The 17,574-nt window shown below is 64.0% G+C and overlaps 4 protein-coding genes across 9 annotated transcripts in view; 1 reads left to right on the plus strand and 3 right to left on the minus strand.

Moving 5' to 3' along the window:
* Positions 1-639: 639 nt before the first annotated feature.
* On the minus strand, positions 640-7,200 carry SLC11A1 (solute carrier family 11 member 1). 6 transcript variants are annotated; one of them, XM_082055485.1, is made up of 15 exons: positions 7,115-7,200; positions 6,406-6,539; positions 5,542-5,664; positions 5,091-5,210; positions 4,263-4,369; positions 4,102-4,172; positions 3,925-3,992; positions 3,631-3,786; positions 3,334-3,492; positions 3,067-3,156; positions 2,769-2,888; positions 2,108-2,257; positions 1,957-2,030; positions 1,361-1,514; positions 1,025-1,278 (listed from the first exon to the last, which is right to left on the minus strand). In XM_082055485.1, the coding sequence occupies exons 1-15, from the start codon at positions 7,131-7,133 to the stop codon at positions 1,168-1,170; spliced, it is 1,656 nt and encodes a 551-aa protein (XP_081911611.1). In that variant the 5' UTR covers positions 7,134-7,200; the 3' UTR covers positions 1,025-1,167. The 6 variants fall into 6 exon arrangements, with proteins under 6 accessions (XP_081911610.1, XP_081911607.1, XP_081911611.1 ...); XM_082055482.1 differs by adding an exon at positions 1,661-1,780 and having other exon boundaries at positions 3,631-3,992; XM_082055484.1 differs by lacking the exon at positions 1,361-1,514 and having other exon boundaries at positions 640-1,278.
* An 885-nt stretch (positions 7,201-8,085) lies between these two features.
* CATIP (ciliogenesis associated TTC17 interacting protein) lies at positions 8,086-10,665 on the minus strand (the record flags this gene model as incomplete). Its single annotated transcript, XM_082055992.1, has 9 exons — positions 10,481-10,665; positions 10,094-10,294; positions 9,902-9,957; positions 9,534-9,620; positions 9,176-9,346; positions 8,866-8,990; positions 8,713-8,789; positions 8,524-8,612; positions 8,086-8,313 (listed from the first exon to the last, which is right to left on the minus strand). The coding sequence occupies exons 1-9, from the start codon at positions 10,554-10,556 to the stop codon at positions 8,086-8,088; spliced, it is 1,110 nt and encodes a 369-aa protein (XP_081912118.1). The 5' UTR covers positions 10,557-10,665.
* Positions 10,666-10,916: 251 nt separating this feature from the next.
* LOC309440796 (putative hydrolase PNKD) lies at positions 10,917-15,081 on the minus strand. Its single transcript, XM_082054902.1, has 9 exons — positions 14,895-15,081; positions 13,589-13,704; positions 13,274-13,386; positions 12,950-13,008; positions 12,726-12,818; positions 12,306-12,469; positions 12,099-12,185; positions 11,876-11,991; positions 10,917-11,697 (listed from the first exon to the last, which is right to left on the minus strand). The coding sequence occupies exons 1-9, from the start codon at positions 15,074-15,076 to the stop codon at positions 11,524-11,526; spliced, it is 1,104 nt and encodes a 367-aa protein (XP_081911028.1). The 5' UTR covers positions 15,077-15,081; the 3' UTR covers positions 10,917-11,523.
* Positions 15,082-15,396: 315 nt separating this feature from the next.
* The window catches only part of TMBIM1 (transmembrane BAX inhibitor motif containing 1), a 5,875-nt gene continuing 3,697 nt past the window's right edge, over positions 15,397-17,574 (plus strand). The window contains exon 1 of the mRNA XM_082056603.1: positions 15,397-15,636. The gene's annotated coding sequence lies outside the window, so the exon portion shown is untranslated. The remainder of the gene's footprint in view (positions 15,637-17,574) is intronic.

A 17,574-nucleotide genomic window follows, 5' to 3' on the forward strand; every position in this document is an offset into this window, starting at 1 on the left:
GCACCGCCCCACCCCGGCCGACATCGCCCTTTTAAGGAAGGGGAAATTCTTCACATAAACAAACGCGGCCCCCAGGAACGGGGGGAAGGGGGGTCTGTTCCCGGGGTGGTGGGGGACACGGAATGGGGGGGGTCTGTACCCCCCCAATTCTCCCCATCTCCATCCCTCGTCCGCGTTGGTTTGGGAAAGAGGATTTTGGGTTTGGGGGGGTGCTGGGGAGAGGGGGGAGCCTTGAAACAGCCAGGGAGCGTCTAGCAAGTGCGGGCCGCGGCGGGGAGCGAAGCGCGGCGGGATCCCCCACCCGGGGTGCGGACCGAGGGCGGGGGTGATGGGGGGGAGCGACGGCCGCCCCCGGGAAGGGCCCGAATGGCCCCGTATCCGGCGGGACCGGCAGGCGGGAACCGAGGCATCCGGGGCGCATAGGGCACGGTGAGGACACCCCACCTCCCCGCTCCCCCCAGGGGAATGCAAAGAGTTGAAGCTAAAGCCCCTTCCTGCACCCCCACAGCAACGCGTGGGTGTGTGCAACCCCCTCCACCGAGCCCACCCAGCCTGGGGCAAAGGGTCTGGCCCTGGGAATGGGGGAGCCGTGGGGGTCCCCGCCCTGGGGCCGTGCAGCAGCAGCAGCGAGGCTGAGGCCAGGTTACAAACACGCCATTTATCAGCTTCCCCCGAGTTTAGGAGTCCCTAGTGGGGCTCCGGCTGGTCCCATCCGGGGCTGACCCGGTACCGGGCAGCGGGGCTGGCCGCCCCGGCTGCGCTGGGGCTGGTCCCGCTGTCCCCGGACGGCGGGCGGAAAGGCGTAGTTAGCGGTCCCGGGTGGTGATGAGCGGTCCCGGGCGGTAATCAGTCGTCCCGGGGGCCGGCGGTTCCCGGCGCTAATGAGGAAGGGAAATCTCCAGGGCGGCTTCTTCATTGAAGCCTCTGTGCCAAGGGCTGCCGGCACCTCCCGCTGGCCCCCCACTCCGCATCCAGCCTGGACCAGCATCCCCGAACTTGGGGGGGTCTCGTAAAACTCGGGGGAAGGTCTGCCCGGCTGTTAACCCCTTCCTTGCTGAGTGTATCTCTCGCCACAACATCACCCCTGGGGCTCCACGTGGCATCAAACAGGTGGCCGGTGCAGGGGGCGGTGCAGGACGGGGGGACAGTAATGAGGGACAGGGTTTGTCACCGGGTCCCTGCCAGGGCTGGCGGATCGAGGGAGACACCAAAGCTGAACCGGCTGTGGTGGTTCCAGGCCAGGAACCAGGCTCCGTGTGCGATGCTGCACGTCCAGATCTGTGGAGGCAAAGCGAGCAGGTCGGTGGGCTGGGTGCACTGTCCCCCAGGCAGCCCCTGATTCCCATGGTGCCAGCCCTACCAGGTAGGCGATGAAGACCACGTAGGCAGCCAGCAGCAGACCCAGAGGGATATAGTACCCCAGGCCTTGCAGCGTGGGCAGGAAGTCCACCACAAAGTAGATGTTGATGGCGCAGACCAGCCCCGTGATGAGGGTCATCAGCACCTTCCCTAGGCTGCAGGCAGCAGAGCAGACATCAGCACCACATATGACGGTGGGCACAGCGGTCTGGGGGATCTGGGGTTGTAGGTGAGCAAGACCGCAACCAGGACATCTGCACCCCATGGCCGTACTACACCCCCATGATGGGGCTCTGGGTACCCTTCAAATGCAGAGCTGGCAGTGCCAGGAGGATGCTGAGGACTTGTGGGGGAGACCAGATGTTGTGTTGGGATGAGGATGGAGAGAGGCAGTGATGGAGTCTGTCCTGCTCCAGATGCCCTGGGCACATGGGAATGAACATCTCCCCCCTTATCACCCCCTCCCCCTTCCTCTAATGCACATACACCAACTGCCCCCAAGGTGTGGTGTGCGGGGGATGAATAGGCAAAGGGAGGGTGCCTGCAGCTGGGGCACCCCTCTCTGCCTCCTGTACCTCCCTCTGCCCTGGCACTCACAGGCCGTTGGTGAAGTCCTGCATGAGTGGGCGCAGGCTGGTGAAGGTGAGGACGGGCAGGACGGCAAAGGGCAGCTGAAAGGAGAGCAGGGTGAGGGGGGCATGACTGCTGGGCTGGGCTGTTGGGGGGCAGGAAGTGCCCCCCACCTTACCAGGATGCTCTGGAGGACGTTGAGAATGTCATTCATGCCTGTGAGGTGGCTGACATCCTTGAAGGCAGCCACGAAAACAGTGGGCAGGATGGCGAAGGAGCGGGTGAAGAGCACACGGGCGAAGCGGGACCAGCGGAGCTGCAGGAAGCCCTGGGGACACAGCAAAACCTGCACCCTTGCCCCTTGCTGTGCACTGTGCAGCCCCCCCGCCACATCCTGGCTTGGACGAACACAGGGGGCATCACCCCTTCCTCTGTGTCAGGGCACTGGGCAGGTCCTTGCAGGGCTGCCAGACCCCACTAGATGTCAGCTCCAGCTCATAAAGCAAACAAGCTCATTAGGGAAATACCACATGAGGCACCCATAGGGTGCCTCTGGGAGGGGATGTCACAGGGGCGAGGGTGGCTGTGCAGCAGCAATGGGTGGGCACTGTCCGCATCCTACGTCCTGGGGACCAGGACTCTGGTGCCAGCAAGTTGTCACCCACCAGGTGGGCAGTGCCCCATGCCCAGCTCCCTGCAGGCACTGGGGGGCAATTAACTCTGCTAAATACCCCTGGATGGCTGTGCCCATAGGACCCCCCCACCCAGAGCCCTCCTGTTATTCCCCTCCCTCCCAGCTGCTCCCCATGGGGGCGAGGGCCAGCATCCCCATCCCTCACCTCCATGACGAACTGTCCCGCGTAGGTCCCAGTCATCGTGGAGCTCTGCCCTGCTGCCAGGATCCCAATGGCCCAGATGTACAGCGCCACCGCCCCGAAATAGCACCCAAGGATGACACCCTGTGTGGGGACACTTCTGTGGGGGACCCCAGAACATTCCCCTCCCTGGGCACCTCCACCAGCTCTCAGCCTCCCAGTGAGGTCATGGCAGCCACCAGCCCCAGGAGTCAGTAGGACGGAGTGCTATGTCCCTCAAATGCATACAGATGCCTGGTGGGCATAGCCGGGGGCCACTCACCCCCTGGTAGATATCCACAGACACCGTCTCGTTGTTGGCAGGGAAGATGCTGGCGTAGTGGCTGACACTGCTGTTGATGCATTTGTTGCGCTGCAAAGCACGGTGGGTACAAGTGTGACAGCCACCTGGCAGCCCCCACAGACATGGGGGGACTTCTCCAACATGCCAGGGGACAAGGACCACCCAGTCTCCAAGGGATGCTCATCCTGCCTGTCCCCACAGCCAGGCACAGCCATCACCTCCCCACAGGTGAGGGGTGACACTCACCATGTCTTCGTTTCGCTGATGGTAGAAAGCCTCACCAAAGACAGCCATGACAAAGAGATTGATGAGGAAGGAGACAAAGAGGGCCAGGCAGGACTCAGTCAGGAAATACATGTTGGCCTCCCGCACTGCCTCCTTCTTGGACCGGTCAATTGCCCGAGTCTGGTCACAGTGGGTGACATGGGTGCCATGGGGTCAGGCTAGCATCCTCTGTCCTGCAGCCAGGACCAGTTGGTCCCTGCTACGTGTCCCCTGAGACACCCCAGGGTGGCAGTGTCCATGGCAATGCCTTGGTTTTACCTTGACCAAGGAGGAGTGGAGGAAGATATTATGAGGCATGATGATGGCACCAACAATGCCCACAGCCTGGAGCAGCTCCTCTCGCCCGCAGCCTGGGCAGTAGGGCAGGAAAATGCCCTTCAGCACCTCCGCCTGCCCTGGCCTCACCAGCACATACTGGGAACAAGTGTGAAAGGGCACTGTGAGCTGGCAGCCCCCCACCCCCACTGCAGCCCTGTGCCAATGGGGGCACCCTGTGGGGTTCCCCTGCCAGTGCCATGCAGGGAAAGGGGTGTCTCCATCTCTCCCCTTCACCTCGTAGCCAAAAGTCAGGGCCATGATGGTGATGAGGATGCCAAAGAAAGCCTCCAGTTTGCGAAGCCCTAGAAGTGTCAAGAGATGGGGTGGTACAGAGCAGGAGACACCAGTGCTACATCAGCACCAGGGCTGCCCGGGTGAGCGTCTCCCCCATCCCCCCACCCCAGAACTCACCATACTTGTCGAGGAATAGGAAGAAGAGGGTGTCCACAATGGTGATGAGGACTCCGCCCCAGAGGGGGATGCTGTGGGATGGCAAGGGGGCATGTTAGTTGTGTGGCCCTTGGCAGAAAGTGGCCATCAGGGAGGCTGGGAGTCCCCATGGGGTGGCTCACCGGCCAGCCGAGAGCAGGCTGAAGGCGATGGCTGTCCCAATCACCTCCTGCATGTCAGAGCCAATGATGGCGATCTCAATCATAAGCCAGAGCAGCACGCGGGGCACCTGGAGGGGCCAGAGCATGGTGAGGTACCTGAGCCCCGAGTCAATGGGCACAGCCTCCAGGCTGGAGACTCCTGTCCCCAGGCTGTGGCAAGCCACCCAGAGTAGCGTGGGGACCCTGAGAGATCCACCCCAGCCTCTCCCACAACACAGTCTCAGGGTGCAAGGGGACAGGACCCAGCTGCCTGGATATGATGCTCCCGGGGGGGGTGCGGTGCTGGGACAGAAGGATGTGTCCAGCGCTCCTTTTGGGGACTTCTTATTTAGCCATTCACCCCCACCAGAATCCTGCTGCTTAGATGAGACCCCTAGCTCCCCTCTTCCTCTGCTTTATGACCCCCCCCGAGCTCCCCAGCTCCCCACACCAACACACCCAGGCTCATCCTGCATCTCAGCTGCGCGTCGCTGCCCTGACACCGGGGTTCACCCCCCAAAGGGACGTGCTCATGTGTCTCCAAATTGGACTAGGACACCGAGGCAGCTGCTTCCTTCCTGCCTCTGCCAGGCCCCTGTATTGCAGGGGTGTGTGGGTGCTAGCGGGTGGGCACCGGGGCTGGGGAGCTTTTGGGAGCCCCTAGCAGAGGTGAGTCTCTCACAGCATCTTCCTGCTCCTCTCCACCCCCTAGACAGTCCTGTCCCCCCAGTCCCTGTCAGGTCTGCCACCAGCCCAAGTGTGAAGTCTCCCCAGGGTGTGACCGCCGGGGGGGACCCTGTGGTTGCTTACCTTGGGGTAATAGAGGTAGCAAATCTCACCCAGGTCTTTGCCCGTCACCACTCCCAGCCGGATGGCCAGGCGCTGGCACAGGAGCCCCAGGACGGTGGCCCACAGCAGCACCCACAGCAGCTGGGGGAGGAGGGAGGGAGGTAGCAGGGGCTGAGCACTGGGTAGGAGCTGGCTGCCCAGGGCTCCCAGCAAGGGTGTCAACCAGCCCAGGGACACAGGGAAGGAGAAGCCTGGAGGCAATAGCAGTTGTCCCCAGCCCAAGCAGGGGGGTGGCCCTTCCACACCCCTGGGTGCCCTCCCCCAGTGCCAAGGGAGGGCCCCCCCATTCCCTTTCCACTCCCTGGGCTGGGGAAGCTGGTTTGCCATAGGGCTGGGCAGCCGTTAGCGCAGGAGAGGTTACGAAACCCCCCGCTGCTTCCTGACCCGGAGGCTGGGGGGGCCCGGGGCTCACCTTGAACCCCGCCACTGCCCCGCACTGCAGATCTGACTCCACGTTGCCCGGGTCCAGGTAGGCAATGCTCATGAGGAAACCGGGACCGGTGAAAGCCCAGAGTTTCCTAAAGCTGAAACCAGGCTGGGACGAGGCAGCAGGTCAGAGCGGGACATTCCCATTCAAAACCAGTGTCACCCAGTTGCATTCCCAGTCCCCTTTAACCTGTTGCTAGGAAGTCCTGTACTGCCTGCATGGGCACATTTCTCACACGGAGAGTATTTCTTCTCCCTGTTTTGGGGAGAGAACCACTGCCCTCCAGCCCCTCTCCCTTAGCAGCAGTGCTGGGGGACAGCAAGACCCTCATCCCACATGGGGTCAGGTTGGGCAACGATTTACAGGGGCATCCTAGGATTGTCAGGCACCATTAATTGCACCCCATGGGTTCCCACTGCCAACCCCTGCTTTCACTGTACTCTGGCAAGGTAACCCCCATTCCTATCCCTTCTTCTTTCCATCCTGGGATGGGCCAGGACTGGTGGGGCACAGGCAACCTGGGGGAACCCTGCTGGGCTGGGCATGGGTGGCCCAAGATGAGGGAGCCTGGGAGGTGCATGAGCAGTGGGTTGATTCCTGCGGATGGATAGCACCACACCTTATGCCTCAGTTTCCCCCTCTGGAAACCTCTAAGTGTGAAAAAATGCAGGCTGGGGCTGTGATCTGCCTGAGCTGGGTCTGGGGACACTGAGGTCCCCAGGGCATGTCACAGGCATATCTCTGTCCTTGCAATGGCTTTTTGCACCCTCACCTCAAGCTCCCTGTGGTACCATCCCTTCAGCCCATCTCTGTCCACCCTGATGGAGGTACCAGCCTGGCAGCACCTACCCCACTGCCCTTGGGGATGCTGATGAGTTCGTCCAGGTAGGTCTGATCCCGGATGCCAGGGTGCTGCGGGGACACGGGGCTCCCACTGGTGCCATAATCCTGGGCTTGGACCCGGTTCAAGGACCCAGAGAGGCCTGAGGGAGTGAGGAGGAGGGAAGGTGGCAGCCCGTTGGGAGACAAGGACACTGGTAGTCTGGTAGCCCTGGTATTATCTTCCCCCAAGTCCCACCTGCCCCAACCTGGTGAGCCCCATGAGGAACAAACTCAATTTTTCCAGGGGGATCGTGAGTATGGCTGTATGGGGGCTGTCAGTGGCTGCCCAAGGAGTCAGAGGCCACCTTTAGCTCAGGTGTCCCTAAAAATTCCTCGTCCCAGCCCAATTGTCACCAGTCCAAGGCCCAAAGTGCATTTCTGGGCACGAGGGACAGGAGGGGACCTTGCTCTGGCTCCTGCAGCTGGGTGGGCACAGAGAGGGGACAAGAAACTTGTACTGGTCCCAATCCCTCCCAGCCTACTCATGTCCTGGGAGAGTGGATGAATCACGGGTGGGCTTGGGCGAAGAGAGGACAGGGCAGGTGCAGAAACCAGGACAGTCTGGGGGGACAATGCCCACAGGGTGGGGGAGCAGAGCCAGGGGTCCAAGGGCAGCATGAAGGGGGTCTAGGGGAGGAGGGGAGGTGCAGGGGGACCCAAGTGTCATGGGGCTCACCTGGCTCCAACGATGCCATGTCTGGGCCTGATCTGGTGCTACAGAGCCCTGATCTTGACACTGGGTGCAACACCCACTGCCGAGCTTTTAAGGGATGCCCCAGTTGCCCCCCCCCGAGCAGAAGAGGAGGAGGAAGTTCTCCTTCCCCACTTGCTGACTTAGGCTGGGAAAGGGGCCCTGCCTGGGAGCGAGCGTGCTATGAACGTGCACGGTCTCAGTTCCTCTACCCTTTGCCAGGACGGGGGGACCTAGTGCCTCCCTCCCCTTGGCATGCACACACCAGCGTGCCCAGGGCTGTGGGAGCATGCGCATGTGTCACCCTCCCTCACATGCCAGGGGTCCTGCTCCTTTGGATGGCTGGGGGGACAGGGAACAGTGTCTTGCAGGGAGGGGAGGGAGAGCTGGCCCCATGGGAGTAGGGGAAAGGCCAGACGAATGGGAGCAAGGAGGAAGCAGGCATGTGTTGCACAAGCGCCTGAGCAGGTCAAAATGCACCCTCAGCAGCGGGGAGGAGCACATAGCCAGGCAGGCTCTGCGGTGCAGGGTGGGTGCTCAGCGTCATGGCAGGTCAGGCTGTCCTCACAAAAGCAAGGCACCAAGACCCCAGGACCCTTGTGGCTGTGGAGGTGGGAGGAGGAGCACCCCAGGTGCAGCTGTGGGTGCCTGAATAGTACAGACTGCTACTTGAGCCACCCCTCTGCCACCGTGATGTGCCTCACAGAGAGGTGAGCATTGGGGCTCTGCCCCAGGGAGAGGTGGAGTGGTGGCAGGCACAGGGATTCCAGTCTGGCCCTGCCCCAGGGTATGTCCCAGGCACCCACAACCTCAAGTAAGAGCTGGAACAGCTGCGAGGAGGACAGGATCCCACCCAGACTTGTGTGGGGGTTAGCATGAAACTCAGCCTCCCCCTGGCCTCCCCGTGACTCAGTTTCCCCAAAGTGAATGAGCCTGGACAGGCAGCACTGGCAGCTTTATTCCCCATTAGCTGGAGGGTGGCGAAGCGGGGGGCTGGCAGCCCTGGCAGAGGCAAAGGGTGCCCCAGGGGGGAACTGGCAGGCAAAGGGGGCGAAGAATTGGGCAGCAAAAGAGACGGGGTCGGGGGGTTGCTGCAGGAGCAAGGCCTGGAGGAAGTCGGCCAGCAGCGCCAGGAGCTCGGGGTGCTGCCGGACATAGGTGGCGTGGGACGCTTCCAGCTGCTCCTGCAGTGGGGTGGACAGGGTGGGCACAGCCACCAATGTCCCTCCCCCAGCCACCATGACAGCGGGGGGGAACAGGATGCCTGGGTCCTCTTCCACACTTGAGGAGCTTGGGGGGTACTGGCCAGCCTGATCCCCACTGTGGCCCCTGGGGACCCCAGAGGAGACCCTGCTGGGAAGTGACACAGCCCCATGGCTCCCGCCCAATCTCACCTTCTGGTCCAGGAACCAGGAGCACAGCTGGATGTCCTCCTCCCAGTCCAGGGGCTGTTTGGGGAAGGTGAGCTGGGGCTGGACCCCACCTGGCAGCAAAAAGGCAGGGCAGGGCATTCCTCACTGTGCTGCCAGACAGCGGGCAGGGGCTGCCCGTGCTGCTGGGCACAAGCTTCCCCCTGCCAGTACCTATCTCGCCAAGGACAGACTCATCCTGCAGAAGCAACAGCCTTGGGCAGCCAACCTGTACCCGCCGGGCCAAATGCCTGCAGGGAGATGAACTTGTGACCCCATCCTGGGTCCCTGTCAGGCTGGCAGGGCTGGGGGTGCCCCTGGCCATACCCGCTGGGGAGGAAGCTGCTCTGCCAGATGGTGGAGATACCCAGGCTGGTGTGCACAGCTCTCTCGATCACAAACACCTTCACCTCTGTCGAGCCCACTGCCTCCTGCTGGATGCCCAGGGCACGCTGGGCGGGGGGTCACAGGCAGGGTTCAGCCCTGTCCAAGAGTCACCCCTGCCCCGAGGTGCCATCCCCATGTTCCCCCATGCTGTCATTCACACTGCTCACCCACCACCTCCTGCATCACACTCTGGCACCCCCAACCTGACCCAGACCCCCCATCCCTTGGGTCCCCCCAGCTGGCAGCTCACGTAGCTGGAGGTGCAGAGGTGGCCCTCAGCATCGATGGCCGGGAAGGTGAGGCTGGGGGGCACTGCCTGCCGGCATGCCAGCACCCGCAGCAACAGGATGCTGGCGCCTTCCAGTAGCAGCCCCCGCACCTCATCACAGCTGTAGGAGAAGCTCTGGCACTTTGTCTCTCCCTGCAGAGATACATGGCCACCTTGTGAGACAGCCACCTTGTGAGACAGCCACAGCCCCATGGTCCCTGGGGATGCCATCCTCTGGAGCCTGGGGGCACCCCTGGGTGGGACAGGCCAGCCATGCACCCCCACTTTCAGGATGTACCTCATCTAGGGGGCAGAGGGGAGAGATGCCCCTCAGCCTCACCTCTTGCTCCTGGAGCATCTTGGTGACAGTCATTCCATGCTGGTGGCTCACTATGTGGGTCCTCCTCTCTACAGCATGTGCTCTAAGCTGCAGGAGAAGTAAGGGGCATAGGGTGGGGGGGTAGAGCCAGGGCACTTCCTGTCTGAGGTGGCACAGCCCTGCACCCTTTTCAACCAGGGTATCCTACCAGATGCGTGTGGGAAACTTCCCACTCCAGCTGCCCCCCAGAGTAGAGGAAGGGGACCAGGTTAGTGGGACAGAAGTGTTGTCCAAGCCAGGGAGGGGACAACAGGCTGTCCACAGCGACCTTGCACAGGACAGGGAGGAAGGACAGGGGGAAGGGGACATGCCACCACCACACTGGTCACCTGCAGGTGCTCCTGCTCCTCCTGCTCCAGGGTCTCCAGCTGCGGGGTCACATAGGCTGGCAGAGCAGAGCGACGCTCAGGTCATCCCACTGGCACTGCAGCAGTTCCCCACATACCAGCCCTGGGGCTGGTGGGACTGGGATGCTCCAGCCCTGGGGAGGGAGGGGACACCCCACACCACCCCCGACTCACCTTTGAGGGTGCTGGAGCAGGGCACACCGTCCTGCCAGCCGCGGGAGCCAGCCTGCACCAGGAAGCAGCTCTGCGCTGGCTCTCCCGCCCGCTCGTAAGGTGCCCACCGGACTGCCGCCCACCACTGGCCCTCGGCCTGGTCCCCCGCTGCCACCACCTGCAGCGTCTCGGCGAACAGGCAGCGCTCCAGCTCCTCCAGCCCTGCCCGGAGGGACCGTCACCCCGGCCCAGGGCGCTCCCCCGCCTCAGCTCCCCCCACCGCGCAGGCCGGGCTGAGCCTCTCACCATTCACCCGGCTCAAGCCCCCACGACCTGGACCCCGCTCCTGCCAGGCCAGGTGCCCCCCGGCCTTGCACCCCCAGGACACAGCTTTTGGGGGGCACCCACCGATGAGGCTCAGGAACTCTGCAGCTGCCGCTGTCAGGGCTGGTGTCTCCTGCTGGCACCCGGCGGGGGGCTCCATGTCTCACCTGGGGGCTCCCGCTGCCGGATCCCCAGGTGAGGGGGCAGCATGTCTCCCCCAAACCCCGGTACAACCCCGGTGCCCACAGTGACCACCCCACCTCCCCGGCCTCTGCAGCTCCTCAGCCCCTGTTGTCCCCTTAGCCTCCCCCACGGACCCCCAACCTCCCCCCAACACCCGCCCCAGCCCCCGGGCGCCCCCAGACCTGCCCGGTTCGGATCCGGGTGCCCCCCCCAACGCCTCAGCGGTTTCCGTAGCAACGGCCTGGCCCCGCCTCTTAAAGGGGCAACAACGCCGCAACGGGACTTCACGCGAGAGGGCCACCAGCTCCTCAGGAAAGGGACAAGCAGAAGTAAACCCGACCCAGTCTTTTATTTTGGGGGGTTGGTGAGGGGACTTCAGTCCCCAGTACAGCAGCATGCTCCCACACCCCACCAGTGTGCTCTCATGGCCCCATCCCAATGTGTGTATGGGGAGGGGGTGGTCTGGCACCAAGCATGGGGTGCTGGAGAAGAACCACTTGCCTAGAGGTAGTACTGCCCTTCCACCCCTTGCTGGCTCCATCCCAGCCCCACCCCAAAAGAGATGCACAGCCACTGGGGGCTGCCAGGGAAAGGGGGGACTCCCTGAGTGCTAAGGGTGAAATTGAGGGCTCCCAGAAAAACAGGGGGGTGATAGGAAAAGCCCTTGGAGCTGTCTCTACAGCCTTGGCAGTGGAGTTGAGGGTTATGGACCCCCAGAAAGGGGATCGAGGTGCTTCTACATGACAGCTGGTGACCCCCAAGTCTGGGGGAGCAAAGGCAGGGATCACTTACAGGGTGCCCACATGGAGGAGAGTCCACTCTTCCTACCCTCCAACCCTGCACCCCAGGAGGGAGATTCACAGCAAAACAAACCACAGTCCCTGGTCCCTCTGTGCCCGAGCAGCACCTGGCTCCATGGAAAGTGGGTGTCCAGGCAGAGGAGTCTAGGTGGCTTTGTAGAGGTCCTTGCGCCTCCGCACCTCCTTGAGGACACGGGCGCGGAAGGCGTCAGGGTGTTCTCCGCCACCCTGCTGCAGCCCCAGCGCTGCCTGCAGCTCGGGCCGGTGGGTCCGCAGGAAGGGGTTGTAGGTCTGCTCCTCCCCCAGCGTAGAGGGGCACTGCAGGGACAGCCACTGAGCCCCCCCGCCAGAGGCAGCACCCCCTGGCAGGGAGCTGGGAGCCCCCCGCAGCACTCACGCAAGAGGGTGCTGGGGTGCAGCATCCCCGCTGAGGGAGGGGGAACCCTGCAAGGGGCTGGAGTGGGGGGCTGCAGCCAGGGACATCCCCCAGCCTCACCGTGCTCCTCTTCTCCTGCCGCTGCTGTGCCGCCCACTGCAGCTTCTGCTCCAGCGCGGGGTTGTCAAGCTCTAGGAGGCTGGCGAAGGTCAGGCACTCCAGTGCGTACTCATGCCCTGGGGACCCCATATGCCTTAGTATCACCCCCGCCTGGCTCCCCAGCTCGGTGGTGTGGGCTAGAGGGGGACACCAGCAACTCTGCCCCGCGGTTGGAGACACTCACCTGGCCATAGCAGTGTGTCGTCACCCAAGCCCATGGCTACATCCAAGGAGGCGAGCATGGTCTCAGGGGAGCCCTCAAACAGCCTGCCTGGACCCCCACACAACCGCCCATCAAAAGGGGTGGATTGTGGGGTCTCCCCAAGCCCTTTTCAGGATGGGCATCCCCCTTTTCCCCTAGCGACCCAAGTCTGGGGTTGGCCACACTCACCACAGCCGGCGAGGAAGAGGAGGTCCCCGGAGAAGAGGCAGGGGGGGCCACCAAAGGGCCCCCCATCCAGCACATATGCCATGTGGCCAACAGTGTGGCCAGGTGTGGTGAGCGCCTCGAAGGTCAGGCGGCCCACGCTCACCTTCTCCCTGTCTGCAAGTGGGCTATGCCGGGCAGAGGGGTGCATCATCAGGGTGCCCCCCACCCCACCCAGCACCCCAAAATCCTCACCTCCCCATGCAACACCTCCCCAGTGCACTAGTGTCACGAGCCTCCAAGATATCTGCCCATTGGGGGGCAATGTGGTACTGGGGGGAAGGACCGGTGGGTGGGTGGAGCAGAGAGTGATGGTTGAGGGTAAAGCCTCCACCCCTCAAATTTGCAGGGGTGCTGGGAGAGCCATAGGGGTGCAGGACTTACTTGGTGAGCTCCGGGATGGCATCGAGGGAGCTACCGTACACCTTGCAGGAGCCGTGCCGCTGGCGGAGTGATGCGTTCCCCCCGCTGTGGTCCCTGGGGACAGGGAGGTCAGCGTCCCCAAACGTGTCCCCTCATCCCACATAGGGTATGGATGGGGGTCACCTCAGCTGGGGCACCCTCCAGAGCAGTTACCAACCCTCCCAGGGCCACCACTTGCCCCTTACCAGTGTTTGTGGGTGCAAAATATGGCCTCCAGCATCACCCCCTCTTCTTCAATGGCAGCCTGGGAATTGGGGGGGGACACACACAGAGAGATTTGTGGGGTCGGGGACAAAGCCCCAATACTGGTCTCCCCCTAAATCCCCATCTCATCCTTGCCCAGCTCTCCAGGTGCTAGATGAGCCCCATCACTCCTCCAACCTTGCCCCAGGCACTAGGGCTGCAGATTAGCAGCAGATTTGCCCCCTCTGCTCCTCAAAAAAGCCAGAGAACCCCCCTTTCCTGGAGACACCCAAACACCTTGTCAGGGAGGGCCAAGGCGTTCTCACCTGCACAGCCAGAGGGTCAGCGGGGTCGACGACAGCTGCTCGGCTGGAGCCAGTGTCGATGACCAGGTAGCTGTAGTTGCTGGAGAGCACAGGAATGGGCAGGATTTTCACCCCTGGAGGGGGATGGACAGACAGATATCAGGGCATGACACTCTGGCTTGGGAAAGGTGTGGGGGGACAGGCCAAACTACTCACACGTTAAATTAAATTCTCAGTGAAACACACTTTGGGCAATATGGTGATGGCAAACCCACCCCACCCCAAAGTGTGGGGGACATGACGGGGTCATGGTGGGGGTGGCTCACCAAGACTCACCAGGGAAGTGGCAGGGCTGGGGTACGGAGTGACCGTGCGGGTACCGCTCCCGGGCCTTCTTCACCTGCCACTGGTAGAAGAAGTAGCCGAGCCGTGTGCGGGAGTACAGACTGTACCTGGGGAGAGTAGATACCCCCGGCATTAACGACAGCCCCCAAGGAGCCCACCTGGGGAGAGCACTGCTGTGAGGGCCAAGGCAGCGCCCAGATCCCTGCCGGGACACACACACGGGGTCACTTTCCCACACGAGGGGGCCAGAGGTGGAGTGTCCTCCCCCTGCCCCAGATCTGCAGCAAGGGCAGAATTAGTTCCCCAGGCAGGTCCCCCCCAAGCTGCTCTGGGCAGCAAGGACCAGGGGGTGGGCATTGCTGTGGTGGCATCCATCTGTCCATCTGTCCAGGAGAGCTCTGCTCACTTGAAAGAGCTGGAGCCTGAGAGCTTTGCCTGCATCAGCACTTTGGCTGCTGGGCATCACTGTCTGTACCCCCCCACCCTGGAGGGGGGCCATGCCCAGGGCTGACCCTCCTGCGAGGGCCTGCCCTGGGTGCCACGGCTGCCGGGAAGAGGGAAGCGGCCAGCAGAACAGGACGAGGAAAAGGGAAGCAAGAAATGCCCCCACAGCATGTGCTACACAGGAGTGCAACAGACGAGGGCCATGGGGCTCAGGAGTAGCACCCTATTTATATGGCAGTGTTTCAGGTCTGGGGAGGGGGACTGATGCTCTGAAGGACACGCAAAGTCAGTGGTTGCAAAGCCCAACCCCTGGCCAAGAGCATCCTCCTGAATGGTTACACGCTCCTGAATGGTTACATGCTCCGCGCTGATCCCGGCAGGTACACCAGAGAGGGATCCCGGTAGGAGCCAGGGCTTCTCTGCATCTGTGGGGAGTGGAAGTCCAAAGCCGGGGGCGGGGGCTCCTGCCAGCACTGGGCACCAGGGTCACGGCCAGCGCGGGTTAATGATTAGACCCGAGAGAACGAGCCCCGGGGGAAGGATGCCAGATCCGAGGATGACCGTTACCGTGTTGGGGGAGCCGATGGCTAATTCCCCGGCTCTGAGAAGCACCCCCCAGTAGCCGGGCTGACAGCGCCTGCCCTCGCCCCTCCGGCCCGGGAGGGCTGAGTACCCGCTGGGGGCTGACCCCAAAAGCCGCAGCCCGGCCCCCCCGTGCCAGCAGGACCGGAGCACACCACGCTGTCCCTCCCCGAGAAGTTCCGCACAAGCGGGAAAGGACGGGCCCTTCCTCACGGAGGCAGAACAAAGGCGGGCGGACCCGGCGTCCGTTACCGGAGCGGCGGACACTCACCCCACGCGGAACAGCAGCGGGCCGGCGAGGGCCATGAGGGCGGCGGCGGCGCGGCGGGCGAGGCGGCGGAGGGGCAGGCAGCGGCGTAGGCAAGCGGCCGCCAGCCTGCGGACAACGGCGACCACCGCCCGCCGCGCAGCCCCGCCATACCCCGGGAGCCGCCCCCCGCGCCCCGCGGCCATGCCGCTCGGACACGCCCCCTCCCACTCGCGTCACGCTGGCGCCCCGGACACGCCCCCGCCGCCGCGCTCGGCGCGGCCCCTGCTGGTCAAGCCGTGTCACTGCCGCGGGAACCGGAGACGGGGAGGGGGACACCGAGTGCGTCACCGGCAGAGAGAAGGGATTCCCTCCACCCTCTTGCCGTAAAGGGTGTCCCCCCCGGTTGACGTCACTGCGTGAAGAAGTGACGTCAGAGACGTCAAGAAGGTGGTCCCGTGTGGGCGGCTGGGGTTCCCTTGGGCGGGCGGGGGTCAGGGGGTCTGTGCCGGAGGGGAACAGGACGGGGGGCGCATCCCGCCCCGGCTCACCCGGTTCCTCCGGGGAGCAGCGGCGCGGAGCTGCCGCGGGGGGGCGCGGCGCGGGGGGGATCGAGGGGGCGGGCGGTGCCTTCCCCCGCCCCGGCCGCCCCGTCCCGGCTCGTCTCGGCCGCAGCCCGGCGGAGCAGCGCGCAGCAGGTAGGGCGGCCCGGATCCGCTCCGCACCCCACGCCGCTTCCAGTTCCCGTGTGGGGCCGCTGACGAGGGTGAGTTCTGGGGACCCTCCCGGCCGGCTGTCCTTCCCGTTCCCCCGTCTTCCCCTTCGCCCCGTTCACCGCGCCCTCACCCCTCCTTACCCGCCCTGTACCGGCCGCCTCCGGTGCCACAGCTGGTGGAGGAGTGTCCCAGTAGCGGACCGAGCGTCCCGGAGGGCGGTGGGAACCGGGCGAGGGTGGGAGGCCGGTCCCTGAACAGCGGGGACGCGCTGCGGTCCCCCACACCCCCATCCCCGACGCGGGTGGGGGCACTTCGGGGAGAGGTCCTGCACGGCGGACGGAGCGGGTCGGAGCGGGGTCCCGCGGTCAGGGACGCGGGGTGACAGAACCCCCACGGACAGGACCCTGCGGTAGGGCTGGGGCCAGTTTTCCAGACCCCACGGGATCGCGTGGGGGGTTATCGGGCCAAAGAGTGGGGCGGTCCGGCGGCGGCACCGTCCTTTGTGCTGTGGGGGGTGTCCCAACGGACCTCCCGGAGTGTCTCAGGAGGCGAGGGCACGGGCCTGTGCCCGGCAGGGTGTGGGGTGCGTGGGGACTGGCTCTGAGTGATGTGGGGGCGCCTCGGCTTGGGCACAGGAGGACAACCCTGTCACACGCCCCTGTGTCCCGGGAGGGGGCTCGGAAGGGGGAGGCAGAGAGGCAGCGGCAATGCTGAAGTCTTGCAAATTCGTGTCCAGAGTGAGCGGCATGGGGGCGGGCAGTGGGGAAACCCGGCTTGGGTGGGCGGTGCTGACCCCCCCCTCCCGGCCTGAGCCCTGTCGAGCTGGGCTGGGCTGAGCCAGGCCAAGCTGTGTTGTCTTGAGTTTTGCCCTACTGAGCCGTGCCATGCTGTGTGGAGGAGCTGTGCCGTACCAGGCTGTGCCGTACCAGGCTGTGCCGTACTGACCTGTGCCCTACCAAACCGTGCTGTGCTGTACCAGCCCATGTTGTCCTGACGGGACCTTCCAGGCTATTCTGGGAAGTCAGATGCTTTCCCAGGCAGCCTCACTGTAGGGACCCACAGGGAAAGTGGGGAGCCCTGACCCCCACCCCAAACCCTGTTCCCCCACCAAGGTGGCCCTTGGCACCCCAGGGTCCCCTTGAAGCTGGTGGCAGGGTCCTGACCCTGGCAGGAGTGCTGGGTGGCCAGTGGGGACATTGCCTGGTGCCACCTATGGGGCCATGCCGGGGGTGACAGCCGCCTGCACCCCAAGTCCCTGCCATGTGCACCTTATCTGTGCTGAGTCATGGTGCCAGCGCAGAGCAGCACCCTGTTCCCGGGGACGGCATGTCACGCCAGGGCCACCGAGTCAGTCTGGGTGTCCTCGTGGCTGGTGATCTCTGCTTTTGGGGCACCACTGTACCCCGGCTCGGGGTGTCAGGGAGGGTGTGGGGTGCTGCCTGCCTCCCTGGGTGTGGCAGCCGCAGGGACCCGTTGGGCTAGTTCCTTCCCAGCCCCTGAGGCCACCCTGCTGCGATGGGGACAGGAGGGGCTGGGGCAGGCAGTGGACCCCTGCCACAGGGTGCTGGCCATGGGCACAGGGTGGGACTCCTCAGAATCCATGTGATGCTCAGAGCCATCCCGCTTTCCCGAAATGCTTGGATCACCTCCCATGGATTCCAGTCCCCTCCTAACTGGTGCCAGTCACAGGGGTTTTCCTGGGGTCAGGGTCCTATTTTGGGCCCTTCCCTCCCTGGCCCTGCAGACAAGGCAGTTCCAGGGGGCATGAGGTGCTTTTTGGAAAACTATGGAGCAGCAAAAGCAAAACTTCCTGGCTGGGGTGGTGACTGCCATGCAGGTTATTTTCAGCACCGTCGTCATTGCCATGGCGAAGGGTGGTGGGGCTATGGAAGCTCTGCCGTGTCTGGGACGGACGTATGGTGGGAGGGATGGACGCTGAGCTGCTCCCTGGCATAGCTGGCCCGGGTGTGCCCTGCCCAGCACTGCTG

The sequence above is a fragment of the Streptopelia decaocto genome, assembly GCF_964273445.1.
Source record: "Streptopelia decaocto genome assembly, chromosome: 6".
Classification (NCBI taxonomy): Eukaryota; Metazoa; Chordata; class Aves; order Columbiformes; family Columbidae; genus Streptopelia; species Streptopelia decaocto.